Source organism: Petaurus breviceps, unplaced genomic scaffold (genome assembly GCF_028583685.1).
Source record: "Petaurus breviceps papuanus isolate PSGF00001 unplaced genomic scaffold, PetGlider_PUasm1.0 90763, whole genome shotgun sequence".
Taxonomy (NCBI): domain Eukaryota; kingdom Metazoa; phylum Chordata; class Mammalia; order Diprotodontia; family Petauridae; genus Petaurus; species Petaurus breviceps.
Window position 1 is genome coordinate 2,497,994 of NW_027187340.1, and position 24,869 is coordinate 2,522,862.

At 40.5% G+C, this 24,869-nt stretch overlaps 1 protein-coding gene across 1 annotated transcript in view; it reads right to left on the bottom strand.

Moving 5' to 3' along the window:
• The window catches only part of CHRNA1 (cholinergic receptor nicotinic alpha 1 subunit), a 25,359-nt gene extending 2,104 nt beyond the window's left edge, over positions 1 to 23,255 (bottom strand). Inside the window, exons 1-7 of the mRNA XM_069068446.1 lie at positions 23,093 to 23,255; positions 15,430 to 15,575; positions 15,254 to 15,298; positions 14,271 to 14,380; positions 12,213 to 12,408; positions 11,004 to 11,241; positions 1,463 to 1,686 (exon numbers count right to left, since the gene is read on the bottom strand). Coding sequence (XP_068924547.1) covers positions 1,463 to 1,686; positions 11,004 to 11,241; positions 12,213 to 12,408; positions 14,271 to 14,380; positions 15,254 to 15,298; positions 15,430 to 15,575; positions 23,093 to 23,135 — 1,002 coding nt within the window. The 5' untranslated portion in view covers positions 23,136 to 23,255. The remainder of the gene's footprint in view (positions 1 to 1,462; positions 1,687 to 11,003; positions 11,242 to 12,212; positions 12,409 to 14,270; positions 14,381 to 15,253; positions 15,299 to 15,429; positions 15,576 to 23,092) is intronic.
• Between the last annotated feature and the right edge of the window lie 1,614 nt (positions 23,256 to 24,869).

Consider the following 24,869-nt stretch of genomic DNA (forward strand, 5'->3'; position numbering starts at 1 on the left):
TGGCTAGGTGGTGCTGAGAAGGTTCTAGCCAGGAAGATCTGGATTCAGGCCTCTCCTCTGATGCAGCCTGGCTAGGTGGGGCTGAGAAGGCTGAGTAACCTCTTACCACTCTGGGTGAGTCTCCAAGACCAACTGCAGACTGGGTTCCAATCAGGACTAGCAGAAGGTTTTTGTTTATTGGAAGTTTCCTGCACCACTGAAATCACAGGTCTGGTTCAGCATGTATGGATAGGGATCAGACCTGTGATGAACAGTCTGGGGAACTCTCGGGTGAGGAGACTCTCTTTTCCAGTGCGGAGCAGCCTCCTTCCAGTCCCTCACATTCTAGGAGAGCTGCTCAGAGCCCTGAGAGGTTAAATGACTTGTCCACGGTCATAGAACTAGCATGTAGTAGGAAAGTGACTTGTATCTAGAACCTCTTGACTCCAAGTCTGATTCTCTAGACCAGAGGTATCAAACACACTGCCCACAGCAGCACTTGCCCAAGGTCACACGACTAGTTTTTGTGTTAAGTGTCTGAGACCAGATTTGAACTCAGGTCCTCCTGACTCCAGGCCCGGTGCTCTATTCACTGCGCCACCTAGCCACCCCACATGGGGATGTTTTAATGGCCTTAGTTTCTGTTTTTGAGTTTGACACCATTAGTCTATCCATCATTTCATGATTTCCTCCTTAGTGCTGTAAATAGTCTATATCACTGATAATAATAGTTGACACTCATATAGTGCCTTAAGGTTGGCAAAGTGCTTTATACAGATGATTTCATTTGACTCTTCTACATTTGTTAAATCTATGTGACATGGGACATGAAAGAGATACAGGGCCAAATCTAGGCAATGCAGAAATAAAAGATATAAATAAAAATTCACATGTAAAACGGTCCACAGCTCCCAAACCCTCTGTACCCTAATTCCCATCTTTGACTGTCTTCCATTATGAAGTCTCCACTATGGAACCATTCTCTGATGGCTCCTGTCTTCTTGTCACCATCCTGATCCCTGCAGACCTCTGCCTTGTCTTTTCATAGGGAGATTCCATCCACTTCTAGTCTCAATCCCAGACCTATCAACATCTCTCAATAGGTGGTCCCTCTAGCAGAAATACATTGGTTTCCACAAAGAAGATGAAAGTAAAAAGTTATTTCAAAAGTCTCACAACCTGTGAGTAGGAGAAGGGATGTTTAATCATTCTCCCTGATCAGAAGGATTCTTTGAGGTTGTATTTGGGATGGGATTTTCAATTCATGTTTTCTATCCCTCTGAGATCTATATTACATGTTTTATTCATGTCAAGAAAACAGTGAAAGAAGGCTTCCACAAAGATATGCTGAGAAAGAATTTTTAGTTCCTTAATAACAGAATTCTATCAGCTTCGATGTGTTATGATGGATTTACAGATGTCCATCATGACCAAGCATCCTTTGAGTGTGCAACTCAAGATGTTTGGAAATCGCCACACTCACCTTCCTCACCCATTCAGGCATGACGTGAGTACTTGGAGAGCGGTGGTGAGTGTTGATGACTATCACTGTGATGATGATTGATGCAATGACAAAGACCATGGTGAACAACATGTATTTGCCTATTAAGGGTACTGCGCTGGAGGTGGAAGGAATCAGCTCCACAATAACCAAGAGGAACACAGTCAAAGAAAGCAAGACAGAAATACTGAGAGTCATCTTTTCTCCTGAAAGAAAAAAAGAAAAAAGAGAGAGACACTGACTCAGAAAGTTAAGTAATAAGCCTAAGAAGGAATTGATTCAGGGTGGGATTTCATAGATGCTCTGCTAATTTGTCACATGCCATGAAAAACTTGTTGAGACTGTTGGGGGATTTTATTTTTTATTAAGGGGATTTATTCTGTGAAGTTCAGATTAAGTCAAAGGGTTGCACTTAAGGACCTAGAGGGCCACATGTGGCCTTGAAATTGCAGGTTTCCCACCCCTGCTTTAGATGATTTGGTTTTAGGTGAATTAACCTGCTCTTTTTTAAAAAATTAATTTGTAGAATAAAACAAGCATTTCCATAACATAGCATAATAAAAAGTAAAATATAATAAAATAACATAGTATAATAAAAAGTAAATATAGTAAAATAAAAAGAAGATTGCATCTGTTCATTTTGACTAATAGCTATAGTAAGTGGTAAACTTTGAAGGAAAATTTTGCAAAGATGATCCTTAGTCTAGTGGCCCCCAAATAGCTTCCTTTGTGGAACTTTGCCCCAACCACCAAGAAGATACTGTAAAGATTGCTAGCATGCTAACTTCCCCTATGAAAACAGTTTTATCCTTTGCAAAGGTAGGGAAGGGGGAAGGCAAATCAAGGCAATGATTTAGAACAAATCCAGTATTAGCTTTTTAAATCAAATAGTCACATTGATTCTATTTCTTCCATCCTGCAGATGGACAGGAAGAGCAGATCTAAGGGAACAGGACTTGGAGTCAGGAACTAGACACTTGTAGTAAATTTGGACAGGTGGACAGGGAATTGGACATTTACTATTACCCTGGGCAGGTTATTCATCTTCTCTGAGCCTCAATTTCCTCATCTGTAAAATAGGGATAATAATCTATGTAATGTTTTAGGGAAAGTCCTGCATAATTGTGAATTAGTGTCATAACTCTTCTGATTAGGGAGCATTCTGTTTTACAAAATGATTTGGCCAGGCCAAGAAGGCCTCCTTCTCTCCTACCCCTGAAATAATGTGTATTATCCTTGTTTTCTAGCACAGTTTCTGATATCAAAGAATGACCCAGTTTGAGAGGTAGAAAGGATCCCATCTCGAGTCTCATCCCTCCAAGAAAGTTATTCCCACAATTAGGTACTGGACAAGTGGAGGTCCTTTGACCTTCTCAATGATTTTCAAAAAGAGACTTTAAAAAAAGTTCTCTTCTTCCTTGGAGGGTTTTTGTCTTCCCATAACTTCATGTATCCTGAGTTTTTCATAGATTAAAAAAGTTTTTTTTCTTTTTTATTCCATATATTTTCTTTTTCCTTTGTAAAATCCCATAATTAAACACACGGTTTTCTCTCATTGTCTTGGGTTGGAAATATCAACTGGGGGGCCAGGGATGAAATGAAATTTTGGAAGAAGGGCAAGGGTATAAGCATTAATATAGCCCCTACTATGTGCCAGACATTGTGCTAAGCACTTTATAAATATTATCTTACCCTGTGAGATAGATGCTGTTATTATCCCCATCTTACAATTGGAGAAACTGAGGCAAACAGAGGTTAAGTGACTTGTCCAGGGTTACACAGCTAGGAAGTATCTGAAGCAGGATTTGAATTTAGATTTTCCTGACTCCAGGCCCAGTGCTCTATTCATTTTGACATCTAGTGAAATGAAGAGACTGCAGTATCCTTGAGATGACCAATTCTATTTAAATGTTTATTAAGTGTCTACTACAACTCAGGCATTGTGCTGGTGTTTGGGGATAAAAAAAAACAACAGAAATATAAATCCCCACCATTAAGGAATTTGTATCTTGTTGGGATGGTGGGGAGAACATACCATATAAACAGATAAGTAAATGCATATATTTACAGGAAAAACAGAGAACTAGTCATCAGGGGGATCAAAAAAGGCTTTCAAGCTAAACCTTCAAGAAAGCCAGTGTTTCCAAAGTCAGGAGGGAGTTCATTCTAGCCATGAAGGACGGATAGTCTATGAAGACAGAGATGGGAAATGGTGTGTCAAGTCTGGGGAATAGTTAGTAACTCCAACGGTTTGGTTGAAATATCAAACATGTGAAGGAGAAGCATAGGCAATAAATCTAGAAAGGAAGGTGGCAGCTAGGTTGTGGAGAGCTTTAAACATCAAGCTGAGGGGTTTGGGTTTTTGTTCTAGAAGAAAGAGGGAGCTACTCAAGATTTTTGAGCAAGGTAATGGCATAGTCAGATCTGTGTCTTTGGAATATTAACTTAGCAGCCATGTCTCCATGTATTGGATTGGAAAAGAGAAAGACCAGAAGCAAGGAGGAGGCTACAGCAGTCTAGGTGAGAGAGGATAAAGGCCTGAACTAGGTATCCATAGGAGTAAAGATTAATTGGAGAGATGTTCTGGAGGTATTTGACTGAATGCAAGGATGATGAAGAGAAAAAAATCAAGGTTGACTCTGAGATTATGAAAATGAGTGACTGAAAAGACGATGGCCACTCTCAACAGAAACAGGAAAGTTTAGAAGAGATGTGGAGGGGAGGAAGGAAAACAAGGAGTTTGACTGTGAGTATTCTGAGTTTGCGATGCTGGGGACACTTAGATGGAGGTATCCAATTGTCAGTGATGAATGTGGGATTGGAGGAGGATACATGTTGTAATCTATCAGTTTCATAGGTTCATAAGATCATAGGACCTAGGGCTAGCAGAGCCCCCACAGGCCATCCCCCAAACCCTGTTATTTTACAGGTGAGGAAATTTAGGTACAGGGAGGTTAGTAAAATGTAAGCTCCTTGAGGGCAGACGCTGTTTGATTTTTGTCTTTCTATCTTCAGCACACAGCATAGTATCTTTCACATATTAGGTACTTAATAAATGTTTATCTAATTGAGGAAATTTAGGGCCAGATTTATAGATAAGGGAGATCATCACTAGCACAGAAATGATCATTGAAACCAAGAATGTAGATGAGTAGCTAAAAGACAGAAGAACAGAGGGCCCAGAATCGTGCAATGGGGGATACTCATGTTCTAATGGGCGATCAGAAAGAAGATCATCCGCCAGTTGGCGGGGACCTTCCCCTGGGCTTCTTGGGCTCTTCCTGTTTTTTGCAAACTCTTTGCTTTCTTCTCTTCCCTGTCTGGTGCCCTTCACTGGCATACAATTAATTAGACAACCACCCTTCCTACCTTTCTTTGACCTGCTTGCTTCCTTAGAAACATTTTATTCCCCTGTTTCTAGGGGCTTTTGCAGTTAGCAGATGTGTGCCTATAGTAATTACCTGAGCTCATATACTGCTGTTCCTGGATAATGCCAGGGAAAGCTTTTTAATGACAAGTTGCTGATAAGCACGGTACTCAGCTGCCCAGCTTTTAAGCTTTGACTGACACTCTTGCTTGGCTGATCCCATGAACTACAAATACACCCGTGTATAGCTTTCAAAGACATAAGGCAGGGAGGGAATTGTGGCAGGAGGGTTTTTTCCATGCCTTCGTGAAATGAAGTCTATCTATGCGAATGCCAGTTTCAGAAAGGAGCTTACCTAATTTACTTTGTCCACAACATTTTTTCCCAGCCTGCCCTCCTCACAGGAGGTGCACAGATGGCAAAATAAATCTAGGCTCTTCTTGGCTCCCAGTGACCTGCCCTGGTGGTGTTCTACAGTTTACACCCTTGTACTTGTGGTCATTATGTGGTTATGATTGCATTATATTTAATGCATACCATACTATTAATTATGATAGAGGCAATCTGGTGTGCTGGATAGATTGGTGGGCTTGGAGTCAGAGAGACCTGGCTTTGAATCCTCCCCATGCTAATTATAAGCTACATCACCTGTGTCACCTCTGTATGCCTCAGGTGACACTAGTACCTTTCTACCAAGTGGTAGTCTGATTGCCAGCTGTGTTGGTGGAAGGAGTTCCCGTATTGGGAGTTCCCCAAGCAGAGCTACTTTTCTCAATTCTTTCTGACACTTAAGACAGACAATATACAAATGAATGTGTTGCCTAGGCAATGAGGAGAAAAGAGATTCCAATCTTGAGCACAGCAGAAACACTACCAGTCTGACCTCCTATGTATGCATTTGGATCAGAACTGTGATTTCATTGGTGTAGAGAAATCCCAGTGAAGAAACTCCCCTGTACCAGCACAGATTTTATGGGTCATTGGTCTTCTTTGAGAACGAAGGGTCAATAACAACAAAAACCATCTAAAAGAGTTTTCTGGGGGTGTTGAGATGTAAAATGAAGTGCTGGGGCAGAAGCAGGATTTGAACCTGGGTCTCTTGCCACCAAGGCCAGCTCTTTAATCCCTAAGGATACTGCTTCTCTTTTAAACCTGCAGCATCCGGGAATTCCCAGGGATGTCCCATCCCAGTGCTCATCAGACCTGACTCTGCTTGGCTTGTGAGTGCAGACAAATTTGGGCACATTCAGAGTGGTATGGCCAGAGACAATACCACATCTATCTGTTGAAAATAACAGCAACAATAAGGACATACAGCATTTATGTAGCTCTTCAATGTTTGTGAAGTGTTTTTTCATAATTACCTTACCTGATCCTAGCAATAGCCCTGTGAGGCAAGTTCTAAGAGAAGAGGCATCTAGGTGGTACACAGACAGGTAATAGAATACCTCCCAGGAGGTATCACAAGGACAAAACAAGATGACATTTGTAAACATTTTGAAAACCTGACATCACTAAATAAATGCTAGTTATTGTATTTATCCCCATTTTACAGATGAGGAAAATAATCCTCAGAGCTTAAGCAACTTTAAAAAAATTTTTTTTGGAGGGTAAAAGTAGGGCAATTGGGGTTAAGTGACCTGCCCAAGGTCACACAGCTAGTAAGTGTTAAGTGTCTGAGGCCGAATTTGAACTCAGGTCCTCCTGACTCCAGGGCTGGTGCTCTATTCACTGCGCCACCTAGCTGCCCCCTTAAGTAACTTTTTTAGGGGCACACGGCTAATAAAGGACTGAAGGAGGATTTGAACTCAGGTCTTTCTGACTCCAGGTCCAGTTCTCTATCTACTGTATTACCTAGCTGCCTCATACATGTGCGTGTATACATATGTAGATGTCTCTACACATATAATACATACACATCAATGGGTAAGCAATTTTACTTCAGTGAAGCACAATGAACACTGCTTCCAATAAAGCCTTAATATAATGCTTCATGATGACTGGAGGTTATTCTGGGGTTCTCAAAATTGTTATTAATGGATAACAATGGATTTACATTCTGACAATTCCTATGATGCTAGAATGGCTTTGAATATAGGCTTTGGGGTGCTTGTATCTTTTGGTGTATAAGGGGAGGAACATCCTGACTGAGGTCTGATACAGAGAGATTTCCCAGTGGTTACAGTATTGGATTTAGAGTCAGTGAGACCTGAGATGAAATCCTGCCTTAGAAACTTATTGACCCTGTGACAAGACACTTAACCTCTGCTCGCCTCAATTTCCCCATCTGTAAAGCAGGGATAATTAATAACATACAGGACAACCACCCCTTCTGCCTTCTTCTTTGACCTGCTTACTTCCTTAGAAACAAACATTTTATTCCCCGGCTCCTATGGGCTTTTGCAGTGAGCACACGTGTTGTTGTTCAGTTGTTTTTCAGTCATGTCTGACTTTCTGTCACCCCATCTGGGGTTTTCTTGGCAGAAATACTGGAGTGGTTTGCCACTTCCTTCTCCAGCTCATTTGACAGAGGAAGAAACTGAGGCACACAGGGGCAAGTGACTTGGTCAGGGTCATATAACTAGTAAATGTCTGAGGCCAGATTTGAACCCAGGATAAAGGGTCTTATTGACTCCAGACCCAGCACTCTATCCACTGAGCCACCCTAGCTGTCTCGAATATTACTTGAGCTCATATGCTGTCTCACACACACACACACACACACACACACACTTACTGTTATTCTCTCTCTCAAGTGTCTGGCTTGCTTCTAATCCTTTGGTTTCTAACTAGTGTTTTATGTTGAAACCCTAGTCCACATTCTTGGGTATTTCCACCTCATGTTTTAGTCAAGTTCTTGACATTTTTTTTCTCCCTGTGTTCTTACTGACTCTGGAGTATTCAGAAAGTAGGTGGGGATGGCAGGACCCCATGGCACACTTCTTGAAGAGAGAAGGTCCCCAGCTCCACAAGACAGGACATCCTATCATCTTGAAAGGACTTCTTAAAAAAAGGGGACCAGAGCCTGCCAGGACAGGACAGGGAAGGGGCTCACTCATCTGGGATACAGCTATAACTGGAACAGTATGATATGATAGGCAACTCAGGGAGTTAAACTGCCTGGTCTAGAGGGGACTCACACCACCCCCTCCCCTTCCTCAGGGCCCTTCAGGCCTTGGCTTAAAGTAGTTAGTGCTGCCCACAAGCTCAACATTACTGCAACCTTCATACAGCATCACCCATATGACATGATGGTCCCTTAGCAGGCTCTAGATGATCCCGGACTGCCTGTCATGCCAATTCTCTTCCAAACTCTGTTAATGCACGCACATATGTTTTCACCTAGTTGTAAACAGGATGTGCACACTATGTTGTCTTTTACTTTTAAAAAATATAACATGGAATGCCTGTCTGTGCCACAGGGACATTTGCAGCGAAAGGAGGGAGGCAAAGCAGATAAGCACCAGGCACCCAGAAATGACTCTAAAATTCTCTTTGAAAATGCCTGTCAAAATGTTCTCAAAGAAGTCTGTTTAATTCCATGACTTCAATGAGAGTGTGCTTTTTCTTCTTGTTTTTTGCAGTTCAAATTAGTCAGGAATCTCAATAAGTAGAATAATAAATGTGTATTGAGTTAAAATCCTCCCTGCAATATGAACAGCTGTGTGACTGTGGCAAGTGCCTTAACCTCTCTGAGCCTGTTTCCTCAGCTGTAAAATGGAGACCATGATACCTGCAGAAATGACCTCATCAGGTTTGTTGTGAGGTTTATGAGAGAATATAATGTGAAATACTCTGTAAATCTTTAAGCCCTATATAAATGTAAGTTATTATTAGAGATAGTAATACTTAAATTAAGTGGGACTTAATTTTAAGTCCTATACAAGTGTATTATTGTTATTGCTTCTCTAGTAATACTTAAGTAATTTTAAGTTCTATATAAATGTAAGTTATTATTACAGACAATAGTACTTAAGTAGGACTTAATTTTAAGTTATATGTAAATGTGTTATTGCTCCTCTAGTAGTACTTAAGTAATTTTAAGTCCTATATAAAAGTTAGTTATTATTTTTATTGCCGACAAGATTATTTCAATCAAGTAGTGTTTCATTTAAGTCCTATATATAAATGTAAATTATTACTATTAAAGACAGGAATACTCCAGTAGTTCCTAAATTAAGTAGGACTTGATTTTAAGTCACATATAAATGTAAGTAATTATTATTTTTACAGATAGTAGTACTAGTAATACTAGAGCATATAACCTCTCTGTTTCCTCATTTGTAGTAATATTTGAACTCTTGGCTTCACAGGCTTGTTTTGAGGAAAAAGCTTTGTAAGCCTTAAAGTGATTGGTTGTTGTTGAACTGATGTTACAGTTCAACACACACACATACACACACAATCTCAATGCCATGAAGAATGCATCTGTAATTGACTAAAATAGTTGATTAAATATGGCATTTCTGATTATTTTGGGGGAAAATTGGATATCAGGCTTTCAATTAGGAATATAAATCCATATTACAACATTATTTCTATAGGAAATTCTATCTGACATATATACACACAAATATATGTACATACAAGTATATTTTATATAAATGTGTGTGAATATGTGTGTATACATATGTACATATACATACAGATAACCTAGTGTCCTTTCTCTGAAGTTTTCTTCTTTTTAATTTTTATTTTTTTTGGAGGGGTGAAGGTAGGGCAATTGGGGTTAAGTAACTTGCCCAAGGTCACATGACAAGTTTTGTGTTAAGTGTTTGAGGTCAGAATTGAACTCAGGTCCTTCTGATTCCAGGAGCAGTGCTCTATTCACTGTGCCACCTAGCTGCCTCCTGAAATTTTCTTTTCATAAAAACTACCTTTTGAAAATGTTTATCTTTCCTTGTCTGTTATAAATTGTTGATAAGTGGTAAATGGTCTGTTATACACATGCACACACACACATTTTCCACCCTAAGGAGTGCTGCTACACTGTGGAATATATTTCTGGCTTGATTCCTGAAAGAACTAGCAGCTAGGGAATATGTGGGTTTATTTGTCTCAGATACAAAGGGCAAGAATGTTAGCTCCTGCAAATAGATCTATCAGGGCTCCTTTCCAGAGTGTGTGGTGAGACAATGGAGCTGTGGAGAAGGGAGGGCATTTTTAGAGAGACTTTTCAGAGGAGTTGAGCGATGGGATAGTTTGGTAACAGATACAACCAAGTAGCCTGGGATGAGGAGAGAAGAATGAAAACATCACTTTAAAAAGACTCATTTTTTTTTTCAAGTGTAGGATTTTCTTTCTCTGTCCTATACAGTCTCTGCTCCTAACTCTCTCCATTTCCCCTCTTCTTGTCATTCACTGGACTTACTTTGAGCAGTTTGAAGAAAAGTGAAGGGGGTAGAGTGAGAGAAGAGAATAGAGAGAAGGAAAACAGGCAGGAGAGACCCAAAGCAGGGACAAAGCTGGGGGTGTAATATCATTGAATCAGTGATTTCCTTTCTAGGATTTAGTGACTTGAGATACTAATACTCTTTTCACCTGACTAGGGAGGAATATAGGATTGCCTTCTTCGTTCTGGATTCTTTGCTTGTTTTTGTCAGTCTAAGATCAAATTAGTTTTTTTCTTTTACTACCTTGTAACACCATTGTCATATAAACTTGCTGTTCATTAAAGCCCATGGGTCCTATTCACATGAACTGTTTTAGTCATGTCTTTCCCCATCTTGTACTTAGACTCTTGACTTTGAACCAAATGTTACATTTTCTATTTATCCCTATTAAGTTTTGGCATATTAGATTCAGCACATTGTCCCAGTCTGTCAAGATCTATTTGGATACCAATTCTGTCATCTAACAAGCTAGCCATCGCTCTCAGCTTCCTGTCTTTTCCATATTTGATAAGAATGCCATTTGTCTGCATCTTCTTAATGTCTGTCCTTAACAATGCTGTCTTCATTTGTAATAAGCTCTAATGCTTTTTGAGGGAATGAAAATTTTGTGTCTACCTACCTATCTTTCTTCGTTAGCACTGGGAGGTAGGGAACAGTATTCTTTGGCATATAGCGCAGTAAATGACTCTTGGTCACTCTCCCCCGAAATACCAGCAGGAGACCAATTAGCATACTCAGAAATAAACTCAGCAGATGTACCTACCTGAATCTGTAGGCAGGTAGAATACCAGGCCAGTGAGGAAGGAGAAAAGAAGGCAGGGAATAATGACATTTACAATGAAGTAGAGAGGCAGACGCTGCATAACAAAATGGTAAGTGATATCCAGGTAGGGAGTGTGAGGGCAACAGGCATAAATAACCCGGTGTTTCCAGCCCCTTGATTCCTTAATCACCCATTCTCCACTCTCCATGAAGTTGCTCAGGTCAGGTCGATCATTTTCCTGGAAGGTACAAAGGAAATAGGAAATATTCTCAACAAAACAACTGTGAATAAAGGCAGGATGTCCCAGTCAGTGGTGAGGCAGTGTGGCCCAGTGGAAGAAGCACTGGCTTGGCCAGCTATCCCGAGGTTTCGCTCCAGGCTCTGCCACTTACTAGCTATGGAACCTAAGACAAGTCACTCAATTTCTCTGGGTCTCAGCCTTCTCATAATAGCAGCTCACATTTTATATAATAATTTAAGGTTTACAGAGTGCTTTCTTGACCACAACCCTGTGAAGTAGGCACTACGGGTATTATTCTGTATAAGTAGTTTATGGATGAGGAAACAAAGATTTGGAGAGATTAAATGGCTTTCCCAGGGTCACATAGCTAGAAAATGTTGGAGGTCAGAACTTGAAACTGGGTTGTCAGATGCAAAATCAGTATGATTATTTTTAATAACGGTCATGGTTGATTGAGATTATAAACTAATGGACAGCTTTCTCTGGGGTTGGTCAATTTTGTGTTATGTCAGTGTAGATATAACCAATGGAGCCCAACCTTCGTGTTCTATTTTGGCATTAAAAAAAATAATCCAAAGCACTTGAATGGCCTTAGGCACTTAGGACCTTAAATATCTACTCTCAATGTTATTTGTACGAAGTGCCACTGTTGGAGGAATAAGTGATGAGAATGATCTAATGACCATGCAGCCACTGAGTTCTGTAGCTGGAGACAAGTACAGAGTTCTCTGATCCAGGGGGGTAAGCAGAGAGGCTGATGAGAACACCTCCAGGTTCCTGTATCAAGGCTTTATAGTAAGTCAAGGCTGATGTGGCAGGGGTGGGGTGGGATGGGATAGAGGAAAGGGAAGAGATGGTTATTTTGTGAAAGAGTTTGATGTTTTGCCCTTGACCCTAGCTAAAGTAAACATGGTGTATTGTTCCCTCAGCTCCTGTTTTTGATCTTGCCAGTTCTAACCACTGCTTACTGGATTGATGGCAACCACTGAGCCATCGTAGGTCCATGTGCCCAGTTTCATGCTGCAGTTTTGCTCATCGAAGGGAAAATGGGTGACTATGATTTCACAGTAGCTTTTAAAGATGGCTGGAGGTGTCCATGTGATGTGTCCGGTGTAGTCCAAGAGAACTTTGGTGAACTTGACAATGGCAAAGTCACCATTGGCACTAGGAATGAGAAGGGAAAACAGGAATAATAGTTAGAAATTAGTAAATGATTCTTTCTTAAAAATTAAGTTTCAGTGTGTGAGTGGCAGAGATAATCAACTAATTTATTCAGTCTGGGGCCTTTTCTTAACCCTATGTTTTGGGGATTTTGGTCATTTCCCACCACCCCTCTTCCCCTCCCCGTTATGCTCATTAGCATTTACCTCTGAACTCCCCTTTGGACATTTTATACAGACAAGAAATTTTAGTTTGCAAAGGGTGTCTGAGTTAAATATACATTGTGTTCCAAATGATGAATTGCATGTTGTGAAATGATGTGATTTCATCAAACCCAGGACCTTTTAAGATTAAATATATGCTAAAAAATGGATTCTCAAAAAGTTTGCTGGCCTCAGATCTCTTTCTTAAGCACCTTTCAGAAGTCATATGAATTAGAATAGATGAACTATGTATGAAATGGCTCAAGAGATAGTGTTGGACTGGGTATCAAGAAGACTTGAGTACGAATCCTGCTTCGGACACTTAGTGCTGTGTGACCCTGGGCAAGTCACTTAATTTCTGTCAATTTCAACATCCTCCTCTGTAAGATGAAGATAATTACAGAACCTATCTCATGGGGTGGCTGTGAGCATTAAATGAATCTGTACATAAGTATACATATACCACTCTGCAAATCTCAAGCACTATATAAATGTTAGCTATTATTGTTGTTGCCGTTGTTATCCCGAGTAAGAATTATTTAATGATATATTTTTGTCTGTCTCCCAAATTCTATGCTCATATATCAAAAGATCTTAATATTTCCTTTATAGACCTCTCACTCTCATTTGTTCTTGGAAATACTAGTGACCTCTGAGTGTAGCTCCTTTCTGTACCCTCCTGAAGCAATATATGGAGATTTCCCTTTCCTTGAGTAAACATCAGTATTTCCTCCTCTCTGTATTTTCCCTGAGTTAGTTTATAGAGCTTGTCAAAAGCACCATGGGATTTTAATTGCTTCTTTCTGACTATTACTGAAAAAAGAACTTTGCCTAAGACACTCCTGCTATATCAGCATATTTGTCCCCAAAGGTTACACAAATGATTAGGTAATTTGGCTGAGCTTAGAATCTAGGGATAATAAGCAAATATATAGCAGAAAGTTAGAATTGGGGAATGTCTGCTTCAAAGGGCATCTTTTCATTCCATAGCACTTGCCACTTTTCCTGGTAGGCATGGTACAATACACAGTCTACTCTTCTCCAGCCCTTTCTAGTACAATGGGAGACTCTACATCCTTGAGCCCGACATTGAATGTTCCAGACTATAAGAGATGCTCTCTGAAACGAACATCTTGTGACAAATGAAGGGCGTATGATAATGAATGTGTCATTATATCCGAATGTCTGGAATCACATTATCATTTCACAACATGAAGTCCATCGTCTGGAGCAGAATGGATGCTTAACTCAGGCATCCTTCGCAATCAACAGCACTAAGTGTCTTGGGATGACGTGTAGACTGTGATGAATAACAACCCTGGTTCAGGCCTATTTGGTAGAAAGGACATTTAATTCCAAGGAACTCCAATACACAGAGCTTGGGTCCCTTGGACATTTGCCACATACTCGTCAGTAGCTCTTAGGGATTAAATGTCCCCCATCCTCTGACCCTGATTTAATTTGGCTCCAATCAGGGTTACTATTCATAACACGATGTACCATATGGCAACCAGCATGGTAACTCCGTCCTTCCTTTTTAAGATTTATTTAACGTTAACATTGCCGAGCAGTCTAGCAGGTGCAAAGCCAAATGCAGACTTTGCATTTTGGCTTTGCTTTGTGATTCCGCAGAACAATCTCTGGTCTGTCCATTTTGCTTACTTGTTATAGAGAACAAGGTCTGGGCGCCAGATATTTTCAGATGGAATGTGAATTTTTTTCAAGCCACCATAATCTTCTGGATTCCATTTTAAATTGTAATCTACCCATTGCTAAAGAAGAAGAAATTTAGCCAGTTGAAACACTGCTCACAGTAGTACAAATGAATCTAATGTTGACAAGAGCTAGAGATGGCCACTTTTCATTCTGTAAGAAAGAGTTTGAATAAGAATTCAGTTTTCACTTTAATTTAATTTCACTTAGAATGGTTATCAACTGAATTTTCTCTTCAAGCAAACAGCATTATGGGAAGAATATTGAGTGATTATTCATCCTGTTGAAGACATGGCAGGTCCTGAAGACAAACCCAATAGCAATGACCAGTGAATTTGAATGACATATGATAACATAAAAGTATGGGTTTGAAGAAGGAAAACATTTCCTATGAATAAGGGCCTTTAGGAAAACCCAAATTGTTCACCTGAGAGAGGACAGGGAATCTCTTTCTCAGGAGACTCTTTAATATTGATGTATTTTATTGACCCAGGATAATTTCACTTAGTGTGGCCAAACTTAGAGATGAGGAGTTGTCACTCCCAAGAAAGCCAGAGAGGAGCTTAATATTTCTGAGCTAGAAATCAAAAGAATTCTTAGAAGCCTAAAATATTGCATCACAAGAGAATTCATAAGAGTTCTCCAACTCAGCAATTAAATCTCACGTTGAAAAAAATAAACTTACCTTTACAGCTTTAAAGAATAGTTACAGTTTGAAGTATTGGTCCAGAGAAAATGTAGCAGTAGTTCCAAGGCTATCTACATAGAAATTAGTGGAAAAACTCATCACCTAGTGATGAAAATAGGTAACATAAAAGTATGGGCCCAAATTCCTGTTTTTCTTACAACTGATCCTTTTCACCAAATTGACTTTCTTTGAGCCCAGCTGAATTTGCTGGACCAAAAGACAACACAAATTCTTTCTGGATTACCTGCTTCAGACGAACATTGGTGGTTACAATTTGATTTACTTCATCCTAAAAAAAAAAGGAATAGCCATTATTTTGGGAGGGTCAATGGGCAGGGTAAAGGGGAAGAAGAGGTGATGAACCAGTTCTGAGGATATGCTCAAAGCATGTGTAAGTGCTCCTGTTATCAGGCCTCATACCACGTTGATGAGCTGAATAAGCTGCAGACCCACAGTGACCTCCACTGCTTGCCGGTGGTCTTCCACTGGCCTCACCACATTGTTGTAGTTTTCAAATAACTTTGCGACCAAACGGGTTTCATGTTCAGAGCCCAGGACAAGACCAGCTGCAGAAAGAAAAACACACACTGTCATATTCCTCCTGACCACTGTACTGACATGGGTAATTGATGTGTAACTGACTAATGGAATAGCACACTAGCAGTATTGCTAAAGTGATCCATAATGAGACTATTTACTGCCTTTAAACTCTCTGAACACAGCTGCTGGGGTAGTCACTTCACAGGCAACAGAATGTTGTGTGGGAAATTTAACACTCGTCATTTGGGCAGGTGACATTCCTTAATAAGAGAGTCGGACAGAACTGACTTTACAATATGCAGGATGTTAATGATAAAAAATAATAATACTGATTCCTAGGACAAAAAAATGAAAGTCAGTTTGATTAAGCTGGTCATATAAAAAAGCATTTATTGAGTGCTCAATGTGTGCAGGACACAGTGTTAAGCCCTAGGGATACAGAGAATGGCAAAACACAACAAAACCCATCCCTGCCTTCTAGGAGCTCACAATCTAATGGGGGAGGAAACATGCAAGTAACTATTTACTGACTATAAATAGAAATATATAAATATAGAACTATATTTATATGTTATTAAATATAAAGAAAATGTCATTTATAAATAATTTTTAAATGATATTTTTATAAATAATATAATATTTAAATATAATCATATATATACATGTATATATATATACTGAAGGAAGTTACTAGCATTAGGGAGTCTAGGATGACACTTAGGTTGTGTGCCTTGGAGGATGATGGTCCCCTCAAAAGTAATAGGGAAGTTTGAAAGAGGGGAGCATTTGGGGGGAAAGATAAGTTAGATTTGGTCATTTTGAGTTTAAGATCTATACAGGACATCTAATTTGAGATTTTTTTTGGAGGGGGGACGGCAAGGCAATTGGGGTTAAGTGACTTGCCCAAGGTCAAACAGCTAGTTAAGTGTCAAGTATCTGAGGTTGGATTTAAACTTAGGTCCTCTTGACTTCAGGCCCAGTGCTCTATTCACTGCACCACCTAGCTGCCCCTAACTTGAGATTTTTAATAAGCAATTGGAGATATAAGGCTGTACATCAGGAGAGAAGCAGAGATCTGAGAATCATCTGCATAGAGATAATAATCAAATTCATGGGAGATGAAGAGATCACCAAATGAAATAGTATAGAGGGAGAAGAGAAGAGAGCCCAGGGTGTCCTTGGGGGATGCCCATGATAGGCAGGTATAATCTGGATAAAGATTCAACAATAGAGGTGGAGGAGAAGTGGTCAGGCATGTAGAAGGAGAACCAGGAATGAGCAATGTCTCAAAAACCTAGAGAGAAGAAAATATCAAGAAGAAGAGGGTAATTGACTGTCAAAAGCTGCAGAGAGGTCAAGAAAGATGAGGACTGAGAAAAGGCCATTCGATTTGTCAATTAAGATATCACTTGTAACTTTGGAGTGAGCAGTTTCAATTAGATGATGAGATCAGAAGACATACTATAGAGAGTTAAGAGAGTGGGAGGAAAGGAAGTAGAGGCAGCAATATTAGATGACTTTCTCAAGGAATGGAGCCAGAAAACAGAGGCATATGATCATAACTAGCAGAGATGGACAGATTAAGGGAGAATTTTTTTAAGAATGGGAGAGACCTGAGTGTCCGTTGAGGCAGCAGTGGACAAGGAAAGATTGATGATCATTGAGAGTGGGGTTAATAAAGGGGGCGATCTTCTAGAGAAGATGGGATGTAATAGGGTTACATGTGCTTGTAGGAGGGTTTGTCTTCTTATCTATAGAAGGGCTACCTCTTTACATGGGACCAGGGTGAAGGAGGAGATGGTGAGGGAAGGCAACTGAGAGACGTGAGATGGGTAGGAAGGGGGAGGAGGAAGCTCTTAAGAGATTGTGAAAGCCTGAATATTACCTCACTGTTAATTTTCGTGTCATTTCACAATGTGAGGATTCTGTGATTTCATCATGGGTTATGACCTCTACCAACGTAAACCACCATATTGTCAGAGACGCTCTGATTGAACAATTTCATCAGGAAGTCACCAGTTTTTCAGTAAAGAGAGTCTCTTTTCTTCTAGGCTAGTCCACAGATGGGACATTTTTATGTTGCAAGATGCAGATCTAAAGCCTTTCCAGCACGATAGGAACTATCAGAGCTTGTGCTCCATTGGAAGGGTCTATAAGGTCCCAGAATCACCTCTGTGCCATTGAAAGGCACCAAAATAGGAGTTTGCTAGACGTTGCTCTGTCACAGAAAGCGAAATTCCCTTAATAGAAGGCATTCAATGTTAGTCATAATGAAAGCTAATACATATGTGCCTTATTGGCATGGGGTCCAGAACTCCTTTTTGAAGCATAGACAAAGGACCTTATTAGAGTATAATTAGTCTTATAACTTCATCTTGTTTAGTCCTGTAAAAGACTCTAATATTTGGGATCACATGTACAATCTGGTCAGTGTACCCTCATCTGTAAAATGAAGATAAAAATTCTTCAGATGATGTAAGTAAAGTGCTTTGCAAATCTTAAAGCACTACATACATTCCAATTGTTATCTTTTTTGTTGTTGTCAATAGAAGCAAAATGGGCATATCTTCTTTACCAAGGCCATAGTCTATCTGCAAAAACAGATGTCCTTCTAATTTAGAAGACTGAATCTGGGCACTCAACCGGTCCTTGAAAGGTTATTTGCATTAGGACAGAGAATGTCTGTGTCATCTGGGACAGACATCTGCTTTTTCTAACATGTTGAAATATTCTTTTAACTTGATTCTCTTGCTTTTTGGGCCTCTACTTTTCTCTTCAGCCTACTGTCCTTTGCATCTTGTCATGCCTCCCTTATCCTTGAACTGATTAACTAAAATCATTATTTCTTCAGAATATGGAGAGCTGAGACAATTGCATACATGCATACTCTCTTCTCTCATAGGACTAGCAATCCTGCTCTAAGGAAATATTTGGACTGTTGTGGATGGAAGCAGTATTCACTCCCTCCTTGCTGGTTTGTTTTGCTATATAACTATGGTGGTGCACTGCTTCATGGGTATAATAATAGCTAACATTCATATAGCACTTACTATGGACCAGGCACTATGCTAAGCACTATTACAAATGTTATCTCATTTGATCCTCACAATAACCCTGCAAGGTAGGTACTATTATTGTTTTCATTTTACAGATAAGGAAACTAAGGCAGATGGAGGTTAAGTGACTTGTCTAGGGTCACATAGTGAGTCTCTGAGGCTGTAAATATCTGAACTCAGATCTTCCTGACTCCAGACCCAGTGCTTTATCCACTATCCTGCTTCCCCTCAGGCCAGTTCTAAGTGCCTCTCCATTTTTATACAAATTAAAAATTGGCACCTGTTCTGTTTTCAGAAAAAGGCAAAAATTCTGTTTGGGCACAATTCCCTAGTGTTAAGCCTGTGTCTTCATCTTTGTTCATAAGTATGCTAATTTCTAAGGCTCTAGGGATATGAAATATGTCTTCCACAGTCAAATCTGAAGAGGTTTGCATGTTCTACTCATCATACCTGATTTCAATGGAACTTTGAAGGAGTTTATTGAAGGGTTCCATAGTTCCACAGAAAAGTTCCACACTTTTTACAAGTCTTCAGAACAGAAAGAATGAGGCAATACACCCTTCTCCTTAGCTGACTGGCTCCGCAGGCCCCAGGGCCATGGACAAGACTGGCAAGGCCTGGTAAGCATGTGTGCCAGCTCTTTGGGTTGCCAGGAGTGTTATTTGAAGAGGCCGTTGGAGCTTTGCTATTGCTTCCAGGCTGTATGGGTTTGTTGTTTTTTTTTTTTAAGTGACCGCTTATCTTTAATAAATGGGGGAAGGAAGCATATGGTAGGAAACAGGATCTTTACTGTGTCACTGAGAAAATGTAGAAATGGGCTTCACTGCCCACCATGGAGAAGAGTAGAAGTCTGGAATCAGGGCAAAGAATAGTCCTGTAACAGTCTTCATGTCCCCCTCTTCCTCTTTTAAAGTTTCTTCCCTAACAAACTGCAGACACATCCTGTTCTTTCTTGGCCAGTATTCCAGATGTGAATTTCTGAAGAGCCCAAACTTGCATAAATGCTAATTAGAAGTATTAAAATTCTCTTCATTCTTTTCAGCAGGGGAGGTTGGATTTCTAAAAATCTTTGCTGCTATTGCTCATGATTGCAGTCAGTTGGTCAGTCTTTCCAGCTACAAATCTATAACATGTGGCAACATCGGTTTATAAGTATAATTGTTCCTGGCTGAGTGAATCGTAGAGAGAGGCATTTATTAAGGCCCTGTGCCAAGTGATGGGGACACAAAGAAGGGCAAAAATATTATCTCTACCCTCAAGATTCTCACATTCAGGGGCGACTAGGTGGCGCAGTGAATAGAGCACCAGCCCTGGAGTCAGGAGGACCTGAGTTCAGATCAGTCCTCAGGCACTTAACACGTATTAGCTGTGTGACCTTGGGCAAGTCACTTAACTCCAGTTGCCCTGCCTTCCCCCCACAAAAAAAAGATCCTCACATTCTAAGAGGAGAGAGAATGTAGAAATGATTGTGTACATATGAGGTATATGCAGTGTAAATATAAGGTAAATTCAGAAAGGAAAGGTACTAGACTTGGGGGGAGGAAGGAAAGGCTTCTGCAGATGGTAGAATTTGAGTTGAGTCTTTAAGGAAGCCAGGGAAACTGAGAAATAGAGGAAAGAAGGAAGAACATTCTAGTCATGGAGTATAGTCAGTGAAAAATCACAGATTTGGGAAATGGGTGCCATATATGAGGGAGAGCAAATGGGTCAGGGTGGCTGGATCACACAGTACATAAAAGGGAGTTAAGTGTAGGAAGATTGGAAAAGTAGGAAGGAAGGAGGTAGAGAAGGGCTTTAATGTTTAACAGATGATTGTATATTTTGTCCTAAAAGGGCGCCATTGGGGAAGGATTGGGGGAAGACAACATGATAAATCCTGCATTTTAGGAAATTCACTTTGGTAGCTAAGTGGAAGATGGATTGAAGTGGGGAGGAGACTTGAGGCAGGCATACCAATTTAAAGCCTATTGGAAGTATAGGCATGGGATAAGGGCCTGCACCAGGGTGGCAGCTATGTGATTAGACAGGAGATTTTTGTGAAGGTAGAAATGATAAGACTTGACAACAGACTGGATATATGGTAGCAAACAGTTAAGTGCTCTGGGCCTCAGTTTTCTTATGTGTAAAATGAGTGGGTAGGACTAAATGACCTTTACAGGACTTTCCGGCAACAAAATATGACATAAAAAGTCTATTTATAAGCAGTATTGTTCCTGGCTGAGTAAATAGGATAAATGGCTCTGGGGGACCTCGATCTACATGGTAGGCTAGAAGACCAGGAAAGGGGCCAAGGTTTAAGGATTCTGTTTCCAATCCCAGTTCCTTGTTCTGGGACATTAAATCATAGGTTCATTTACATTTGCCTTTTTCTTGAAATAATAATGGTCACTCCCCCCAAAATCAGGCAAAGATAAAATATGATACTCTAAAGTTATTGGAATCAAAGGTGTTACATAAATAGAACAACCTCAATATCCTCATATGATATTTTATGAAATTGTATATTATAACAACACAAGAACAAGCCTTCTTGATATAGGCTGGGATTTTTCCTATGAAGGATTCTAGAATGGGACATGTAGCCATGAAGCTGAGCAAATGTTTCTCCTGAACCACCCTGGCATCCAATATGCGGCCTATAATAATAATATGCAGAGTGAATGCCTTTGACTGGTTTTTCTGACACCCTTGTTTGACAATCTGCCCCCAGCCTATCTGCCTCTCCAGGTTGATTTCACATTACTGCCCTCTCCCCTCCTCCTGCCCGGCTTCCTGCCATGTTCCATTCCAGCCAAACTACCCTACTTCCCATTTCCCAACATTCATGTCCTGCTTCCCCACCTTTGTCCACACTGTTCCCTCTGACAGGAATGCCCTTTCCTCCTCACTGCTACCTTTTGGGATCCTCATCTTTCTTCAAAGATCAACTCAAAGGTCATTTCCTAAAATACATCTTTCTTAATTCCTTCAATTGTTAGTGTGACAATCCCCTGAAATATCTTTTTATTTGTTTTCTTTTTGTGACTATCTTCTCTTTTAGCAGAATGTAAATTCCTTGAGGACAGCACTTAGAGCAATGCTTGGCACACAGTAGGTGCTTAATAAACTCTTGTTGATTTGACAGGGACTGTTTTGATTTTGTCCTCACTCTTAGCCTAGCATAATGTCTGGTGCAGATAGGCATTTAATAAATGCTTGTTAAATAAAATTGAATTCAGCTGGATAGGCTGAATATGTTCCTGACTGTATTTATCTGAATTGGAGTGTCCCTTTGTGCCTCTGACCACATTCCAAAGCTAAGTATAGACTATTTTTGCTTAAGCACTACCCACGTGAATTCTCTTCTAGCCAAATTGGATTCTGCCAGCATCTCTAAATACTTTTCATGGAGTTCAGCATTTTTTTATACCTGGCCATAGAATGTAGGACATGCCCTCAGGATTCTAGAGTTCTGGAAAGCTTTTTTCCTTCCCAAAGCAGGGAATTGTATTGAACGAGAAAGAGCAAAAAGGTACCGGATGTGGCCCAGATTTAGCTGGATCAATTTTGGACCTCCCCTGGTCTCACTCATCTTAGCTCAGGCCAACTCCCCCAGGTCTGTCTTTTGTTATGGACAAAATGAGGTACTATGTACTTTTTCACCACCATGGCCTACATTTGCCAAAGGAGCATTGGAAAGGACAAGATAAGGTGACATCTACAGTAAATTTTATATTGAGGACTCAACAAACATCTCCTGTTTCCCTTGCCCGGAAGTTCAGGATTTAGGATACTGTTGCAGCTGCTATGTTGTGATACATTCCAGAGCTGAATATGGGTCAAGGGCTATACAAGGTTTTATTGTTTCAATTCAAACTTAAATCTTTGATACATTTAAAATCCTGGAAAAGTGGACAGAATTTTTTTTTTTTTGGGGGGGGGAGTGTGTTATTTACTAGGTAGAGCTTTAGTATTGCATGATATATCATCTTCATAGGGAAAGTTTAATTAGAATTATTAATAGATCTCTCAAGCACATGTGTCTGTCAATCAATCTCTCTACCTTATCCAAATTCCCCAAGAGAGAATAAAAGGGCTTGTTAAAAAGTATATTGTTTAGGGAAATAAAAATATACAAGAGCCTAAAAGACTCAAGTATTTGGAGAGGTTATTCAGTTGAGTTGAGGCTTGGCTAATAAACATTGGTAATCAGGGAAATAAAAAGCCAAAGAGATGAAGGGGGAGTAATGCCAGGGGATTGTTCGAGGGGAGACAGGATTCCACATCTTTTAATCTTGTACCTTTCCACTTCTGCTTTAATTAAGTAACAGAGACAAACATTGTTTAGCCAGAAAGTGGTCAATCGAATGCTGAGGCAGCATTATCAGGCTATCTTCTGACTTGGAGAATTGAAAATTCTGGGGTTTTTTTAGAGGGAAAGAGACACTGGTCCAGAGCTCCCTATGACACAACTCAACCCAAAGGGAAAGCTGCCCTCCCACACTTACCTGAGCAGAGACAGAGAAACAGGAGGGCAGGAGTGGACTCCATGGGCTGGGTGCTCCCTGCAGGGTCTGTGTGTCAGCCTTTAGGAGGCAGAGACTAAAGGGCCCTCTGGGTTCCAGTTGGCTTTGCTGCTTCTTCCTAGAGGGCTTAGGAAGTGACTCTGCAGAGGTATTGATTTATACCACCTGTTCCCAAGAGTAACAGCTGAGACCTCTGGCAGCCCCATGTGTGCAGACTTGCTCAGTCTGTGCAGGTATCCCCCGCTATACACACAAAAAAGCGCAATTCTCCCCTCTCCCTACCCCACCCCCCCAAAAAAGTTCAGTCTACCCTCAATTTTGTAAATTGAATCCTGTTTTAAGAGCACTGGGAAGTTGGCTATTTAGCAACATCTTTAAAATAAATTAATCTTTTTTGTAAATTCCTGGCAGAAACTCCTTTGGGACATGCACCTCTTTAATTTACATTTGAGATGCAAAAGACATACACCATGGTGAATGGAGAGTATGATCTGGGGTTCAAATGCCAGCGCTTCCCTTTCTTGATTGTGTGGGCTCTGACAAGTCACCAGATTCGAGTACAATGGAAGCACCGATGGACAAAGAGCCATCAGGGTCACTTCGTTGGTCACCTCCTTCTCCACTCCCACTCCTGGCCCCAAGCAGAAGCTGGGCTTTGGCAATACTGAGTGAAGTTTTAAGGCTAATAGAAACTTTCCAGTGTCTGGTGTTCCTGATGCGAGGGTGAGCAGGAGAAGGGATGGGGGTGGAGTGGGCAAGGACATTTGTGGAACAACTGCTGGGATACTTTGCCCTTATAATTACACTTAAGAGTTTCACTTGAATAACTGCACATGGTACAAGGAAGCAATTTGCTCCAGATAATGGCCTGCCCACAGGGTAAGTATTACAGCATACAGAGAGATAGGTTTTGAACAGCCACTCCAGGGGCCCATAAAATCCGGCTTTGTAGAAGAGGCGGTCTTGTTAAAGGTCACACCAAATCAACCCCCAAACTCCACGGTGGTGTCCCAGCATGGGAGAGCAAGATGTGACTCAAATCATACTTTTTTCTTCAGCCAACTTAGCTGAAAGGGTCCATAGTCACCCTGGGGTTAGCAGGTCCCAGAGAGGAAATTCCATATGGTTACTATATATATGGGTCTTTGAGATTTAGTTGAGTGCCTTGCAAAGCTGTTTCCTAATTCCTAGTGAGAATGATGCTAAATTCATTACAATTCAAAAGACCTGAGCCTCACAGCCCTGGAACAGAGGTGCACCTTACTTTAAGCAAAGCTGATATATGAAATTCTGGACCAAAGTGTCATAGATTTATAGCCGGAGGGAACGTTAGAAGTCATCTAGTTCAAACCTCACACTTTTCAGATGAGGAAACTGAGACCCAGAAAAGTTAAGTGACTTGCTGAGGGTCACACAGCTAGTAAGCAGCAGAGCTGGTACTTGAACCCAGACCCTCATCAATGTTCCCTTTCATCATATGAATGAATCTTGGGATTTTAGAGCTGGAAGGGACCTTTGAGGTCATCTTGTTCAACCACCTCTTTTTATAGGTGAGGGAACTGGGGTACAGAGGTGAAATATGATTTGAGTACTGTTTTTATAAGGGGCAGAGTTGGGACTCAAATTCTGGTCTTCTGACTCCAAGGTCAATGATTTTTCCATTGAACCATGCTTTCCCATTACTCAGAGAGTCCAGTGTTCCATGTTTCTGGAATACTGAGCATAATTTCTGAAGGAACTTGCTAATTAGTCACTACTC